Source organism: Helicoverpa zea, chromosome 8 (assembly GCF_022581195.2).
Source record: "Helicoverpa zea isolate HzStark_Cry1AcR chromosome 8, ilHelZeax1.1, whole genome shotgun sequence".
Classification (NCBI taxonomy): Eukaryota; Metazoa; Arthropoda; class Insecta; order Lepidoptera; family Noctuidae; genus Helicoverpa; species Helicoverpa zea.
In genome coordinates this window covers 1432854-1440087 of record NC_061459.1, presented here as the reverse complement: position 1 = coordinate 1440087, position 7234 = coordinate 1432854, and the positions used below count along the sequence as shown (strand labels likewise).

At 35.0% G+C, this 7234-nt stretch overlaps 1 protein-coding gene across 1 annotated transcript; it reads left to right on the top strand.

The window, feature by feature from the left end:
• The first annotated feature begins 833 nt into the window (after positions 1–833).
• Positions 834–6354, top strand: LOC124632245 (V-type proton ATPase 16 kDa proteolipid subunit c). The gene is made up of 3 exons (XM_047167004.1): positions 834–1064; positions 3126–3318; positions 5292–6354. The coding sequence occupies exons 1-3, from the start codon at positions 995–997 to the stop codon at positions 5497–5499; spliced, it is 471 nt and encodes a 156-aa protein (XP_047022960.1). The 5' UTR covers positions 834–994; the 3' UTR covers positions 5500–6354.
• The last annotated feature ends 880 nt before the right edge of the window (positions 6355–7234 follow it).

The window sequence follows — 7234 nt, the reverse complement described above, 5'->3', positions numbered from 1 at the left end:
AGGTACCTACGCTTTTAGTCTATCTATACGGCAAAATGTATCAGTAACTGTTTATGCAGCTTATAATTTGTCCATAACGACTTACGGCCAGTTTCTTCATCAAAAGTTAAAGTTAAAGTAATGTCTAAAGTAAAAGTAACGGTCAAATTCGTTTTTTCAAGGCTAAAGTGACAGCAAAACTAATAGAAAAATTGAATTTAACCGTTACTTTTACTTTAGACATTACTTTAGCCATAACTTTAACTTTTGATGAAGAAACTGGCCGTTACTGAGTAAAAATAGCATTTCATGGAGAGACCGTTATATAGTTGCCAATTTTTCTTATTTCTAATTGCTATCAAACATATTGTCAAGATGGCCTCTCTGTACCTTACCGATTTATGGACTTTTACTTTTTCTATCATTTCTTGGTATAGATACTTAGCTGTGGGTTTACAAGAAAGATGAGTTTTAATTTAGTTTTTCCTGTTTTTGTTAAACTACTATTTAGAAGATTTAAAAAACTGACAACATTATAAATTAATCAATACAGAATTAATTATTTATTCTAACTTCTATTTTTTACTTTGTGTGACCCAAAGTAACAGTTTCAACCATTATAATTATTATTTTTTGAATTTATCCGCATGTAATATTAAATTTATATCCCCCAAGTGTGAAATTTTATAATTTAAAAGTATTGAAAAAATTAAACAGTACATGCGCACTACAAACGTGCTGGCCAGCGATCCACATCAATGTTCTACGTCATAACGCAGCGAAATCTTTAGCTCAGGATTGGCCGCGCATTTCGGAAGTTACGTAGCAAAACCAATCAGAACTTAGGTCATATCGAGCACTGCCTTGAACATCAATCGTCATATGACCCATTCTATCGAGTCTGCAAAGCTTGGGCCATATTTGTCTGTGCAAAAGTAGTTCCGTGGAGTGAGTGTGTGCAGATAGTCATCACAGTTTTTGGGACCTGTAAATACTCCCTCAATAAACCTACAAAATGGCCGAAAATCCAATCTACGGACCCTTCTTTGGAGTTATGGGGGCGGCGTCTGCTATCATCTTTAGCGGTATGTATTTTGTGATCCATTATCGTACAAATGGCTGTCTTCGAATAATTATCGATCTCCCAAAACGGGTTGCAGGATTTATGAGTCAAGTGATTGAATGTTAAGAATGCATGTCGTAAATATTTTATGATATTGCTTTAGCAAATCAGTTCATATCTGGTTATTTTAGGACCACTAATTATAGTAGTAGCCGCACCTTGTGCTTTACGTTGTCCCTATATAAATATATAGATATGCATGACGGAATGAGCCAATTTGATAATGATTCGGGTAAAGCAGTATTTTGCGGGAAATGGGGGTGGTTTTTAGGGCGTTGTTTTCGGTATCAAAAATGTGAATCATTTGTCATGTGATTGATGGGTGGTACTTTCGGTTGGTAGCACTGTTCAAATGCCGAATCAGCAACAAAAGAGTTTGTAATGAGCTACTTTGGAGGCCTGCTTCCCTAGTAATTTGCCTTTTGTGATTGTTTTCTATGTTTAGGGAAATCGTTTATTCACGGGAAAATACCGTTCTGATTGATAAAATATGTATGGAATCTGTAATGAGGAATTCCCTATTCCACATTTAGCATTCAGTTACTTGAATGAAACTCAACATAGAATTTATAGTATGACATGTGGTCACCTGTAACTTTACTAGCCAAACAGGCGTATCACGAATGTATTGGAAAATTCTAGCACTTTAAGGATATGAATGGAAAATCTGTGGTTTGTTTGATCATCACATGACCAACTTGATCATGTGATGAATCAGCTGTTCAAGTTAAACTACTACTAGTACCACTACTTACTACTACTACTAATAACAGTTATTACACAAGAATGATCCTCATTATGCAGAAACTTCCACTATCTATTTTATCATAACTTAAATGACTAACTTTTAAGTCACATGACTTATTCATACAAAACTAATTATACTGGATAAGATCTTTGATAATAACTATGTACTAAGGATTCAATCAACCTTGCAATTCATTAATAATGGGAATTTGTATAACAATAGTAGAACCTCATTCATTATAAAATCATGAATGACTTGAATCACATGATGCTGTTATAGAGATTAAGGTTATGTCATCTTGAGGCTTTGATACCAAAAAGGCTTTAGCTGCACTACAGCTTCAATTCATTCACAAATAGCTACTTTAAATGTTTAGAATCCTGCTATTGGGTCAGGGTTTAAAACCTACCCCCAAACTTTACTTGCAGATATCAAATTGACACATCTTTTTAACATCCTTAAAGGCAATGTAACAGGAAAAATGAATTTATATTTCATAGCCTGAATACAACAAAGAATATTAACCATTCACATGATTCTTCTTGCTTCTATCTACCCCTTTGCAAAGAAGTCTTGCTTTACCATGAAAAAGGTGTGGCAAGTCTACTATTTCTAGAACCCTTAGTTCAATGCCAATTTAGGGGTAAATAAACTTAGTTCTAGCTTTATCTCAATGATTGCATAGTATCTTGTAACATTTAACATTGAGTAAAAATTTTATACTACCCGCATATAAAAATGTCAAATCTTTTAAAGCCTCATTATCTAATGAAAACATACTATTCACTCTCATCAAATATAGCAGTATTTGTATATTAACACTCTTGGGGAAAAGGCTTGGCACATGACCCTGCAAATAGACTAAGAACTAGTGGTTTCTATGTTATTTCCCATTCATGATTGGATGGTAACATTAGTCGGCTAGAAGTTTGTATAACTAAATCTAAAACAGGTAATAGCATCCCACCTGATTGCCGGTCAACAGCAGTTTTCGTATAAAGTCATCAGCCAGCTGCGCAGGTCATATTATAGTGCACGAGCATTTGCTACAATGCGTAGGCACTCCGTGTTGTTTCAACCATAAAGTCCAATAGGATGGCAATAGCTAAAGAGATAATCACATGACTTCCCCATCAATGCTCAACAATGATCCTTCAATCCATTATGCTAAGGTATTACTTGGATAAGGCACTAATGTGTTTATAACATCGAACAAACCTATACAACCTTTCTTATTCTTTATCATACTAAATAAGTTAATTCATATGATTCCAGCGCTGGGAGCTGCCTATGGAACTGCCAAGTCAGGCACCGGTATCGCCGCCATGTCAGTGATGCGGCCCGAGCTCATCATGAAGTCCATCATTCCCGTCGTCATGGCGGGTATCATTGCCATCTACGGTCTGGTAGTGGCTGTCCTGATTGCGGGTTCGTTGGACGCCCCCTCCAACAACTACACCCTTTACAAGTAAGTTTTGCTTGACATTAGCATCATTCATTATAGACTTAATATTTATTGCTAACATCTGCTAGCAATGTCAAGATTAAGACATTCGGAATCTAGTTTTCTAATAGGCATGTCTTATGATTATTATCCTCATGATCTCTGGGATATCAAGTTTCATGTGATTAGCACATTTAAATATATGCTAATACACCCTCATATGTGATAATCAGTTAAATATTTTGTTAAGTACTTAGTAGCTTCAATAATGTGCCACTTTTCACCGAATTGCTACTAGAATACTGCTAAATAGCATAACAAATGAACAGTTCTTAGTAAAGAAGTTTCTACATAAAAGCCACAGTAATTCCATGAAATCAAATAACATTAAAATGTTTTAAGTAATGTCAAATGCATGGTACAACCCACATTATCACCTCTTCAAAACAGTAATCTTGTTTACACACTCCTTATCAAGAAGCTACGTAAAAACCATTTCAACAGTCCTCAGTATAGTCACTACTGAAAAAACTTCATTCTTTAAGTTTTTATGAACACTCACTTTTTATGTCAGTGCCCCAATTACGCATCAATGCTTCGCTGGTTTCCTGCTAGCTAGACAAGGTTACATAAGTAAGGCTATTGATAGCTCACTATTGTTCTCTTATAAGCACTAGGACTATTGGAATTGTATACAATTTTGTATTAAAATTTTAATCAGATGAGAATACTGTTTCTCACTGATGTAAAAGTTTATTCTTATGATTAGAAATACTCAGGCATGGTTCAATGACGCGAAAATTATAAGATTACTTATAAATCAGGATAAAAATTACCAAACATTATTCTTAAGACCTTCATAACCAAGTATTATGACTAGTTTTTATCGGTCGATATGCGTAGCCTACTTTTTGGTATTACATATCTTGGCTTTACGCCAGGATCTACTTCCCGACAGTATAATATTTTCCTAAGAATATTATGTCCTCAATGGGCAAAATGAATGGCATCCTTGTCTGGTATTTGCCAGCTACACTGGCTACACAGCTGTATTCTGTATTCAGTAGATGTTAATTCAAAGAGAATCCCCTATATGTGCAGTTGAGTAAATAAGTAAATGCAAGTATAAAATAACACAAAGAATTGCCAGACTATGAAAAAGGCGTTATTAACTTGATTGGCTTTTTCGCCCATGAAAAGAGAAAGTCGTGAATAATAACTTTCTTGAAATTCTAAAAAAAATCTCATTTCAAAACCCGCATTATGAAAGTATTTATTCAAAAATGTTGAGATAAGACATAATCAATGAAATTGATAAGACAAAACTTATCCTATTACTGAAACGAAGATTGCACAATATGTACGGGATTTTTACATAAGGCTTCTACTCGCCAACAAGGCATTTTCCATGCTCCAGATTCCTAACAGAGAAGTTTAATCTTCCTGACGGGAATATGTATTTATTCATTACTTACTGACCTACTTCGCAAAAGTGACGTCACCAGTAATATATTCAGCTTGCCTACATAAATCTTTCACATGACTTAGATACAGAATAAATCCTCTATTGAATAGAGTGTATTCCATTTTCAAAAGTAGTTCACACTCATTGTTGGGACTGATTGAGTATAATTACACCCATGGGGGAGTGTACACCAGTGACATTACTTATAACATTTTTCAATTCATAATTACCGTCGACATATAATTCGTGCGAGCACGTTTCATGGTATTGACCTCGAGACTAGTTTTTTGTGTAACATTACTTGTCACTCGTAGAAATTAAATGGTTTAGCGCTCCGCTGATATGTAGCAATGTAGTTCATGGCAGATTTATTATAGTTGCGTTCTACGTGTTTATCGAAATAGGATATAGGTATAAATTAATGTGCGAATTTATTTTGTACACTTCTCTATCGAAACATGTTTCGGTTACGATTCTATTTTGGTTATGCATATGAATAAGTTCTAATGAGTTTCTTGTTGTTTGTTTTCAGAGGGTTCATCCACCTTGGCGCTGGTCTCGCCGTAGGTTTCTCTGGTCTAGCGGCCGGCTTCGCCATAGGCATCGTTGGTGATGCAGGCGTACGTGGTACCGCGCAACAGCCCAGGTTATTCGTCGGAATGATCCTTATCCTCATTTTCGCTGAAGTATTGGGTCTATACGGTCTCATCGTCGCCATCTACCTTTACACGAAACAGTAAACGCATTAAGCACACTCTTACTCCCGTCGCCCGTGCTCCGAGTTTCTATGCCACAGAATCTGCTCAGTCACTCAGTCGCGCACAGGGAAGTCGTCGCCGGTAGCGAAACGACCCGCATAGGGCCTCGGAGCACCTCAAGCCATCTTGTATAGTACTTGTTGATTACTTGAACGTTAATCATTTATATGTTTTCGCATATCTCCGGCCCGGTGCAGCCTAGATGCTGCGGCCGCACCGCGCCCAGAGACGCGAATTGTATAAATAATTTTTCTATTTCAATTTTATAAATATAACGATCACTATTTTCGAATCCCAATCATGGTTTTACAATTTAAACGCTACCGCGCGATGACGGCGTAATTTATTTCTTAATTTATTACCGCATTTTTATTTTGATTTTCGGTGACAGGAGATGATTTAAGTTCACCTATCGACATATCAGAAGTTTATTTGCGCGTTTACTACCCCTCGCGAACGTATCTTCGTACCATCCGACGATATCACTTTTAGATTATTTTAGCGTTAAGGCGAAACTAATGTACAGTTAGAGTAGAAATTTAAGTCCAAACAAGTTATCTTAATAATTTATGAAACATTTAAACCCCCAGGGTACTGTGTACCGATGTCTATCGCTGAGAATGTTAAGGTTAAACCTGGCTTGTGTACCATGCTATATAGCTTTCAGTGTTATAGTGGATGTATGTATCCTTATCGTACTGTAATGGGCCTGTAAATGTTATCCTTTTTCGAGTGGCTGTTGATAAATTCAAAAGCGAGTCACAAACATTGTATTGCCAGGAATCAGTAAATAAACATGGTTTGTACATTCCATATTATTTTGTTTCTACTTGATTATACTGTGTGTTTTATTTTCCTTTTCGATCTTCATGCGAGCGATTAAAAATAAAGTATTCGGAAGGCGGATGCTTTCATGACATTATATAGCAATTATCGCATTCAAATTAATAATAACATTAAATATATAATATAAAATAGTATTATTACATTTCTGACGACTTATAATGTGAAAAAAAAGTATTTCAAAATATATTTATTCTGTATACCTCATAGTCGAAATGATGTTTGAATGATTATAAATTGGTAAGTAAAATACATTTAGGTAAAATTGTATTTTATTTTAGGTTTCATGTTAGAGAATGTTATAATCTTTGGTGTTATTGAATGAATTGTGTTAATAAAATATTTTGAAAACAACTAATGTAAATTATGAATCCATTGTTTCACTCTAGTCCATTCTTTTGTTTTGAAATGTATTTGTCCCAGTGGATTAATACAATGATACTTTGAAATTATTACTCCCAAACATCAATAAAATAATAACACTGATGCTATCAAATCCAACTAGTCTGTGTCAGAAAAGCTATTTTAGAAACAATATTTTTAAATTATTACTTATGATTTCAAAGTATCCAAGGGTGAAATTGACCTAATAACCTACTTCATAAGGGTCAATTCAAATGGTACCTCCAGATTCTGATTGTGGTCATTACAAGGGGTGGGAGGGGGGGAATTACGAGGGACCGTCACGAAACTTAGATACATAATGTTCTTGCTTGTAAGCAAAGCTAATGAAATAGTAGTTATCAAAGAGGAAATTAAATTCATACACTACTATACTTAAGACATACATGACGAGTAGATTAATTCTTTGTTTTACATACCTACACAATTATTTTTATCATTACCACCACCACACTTATGATCTAAACTATTA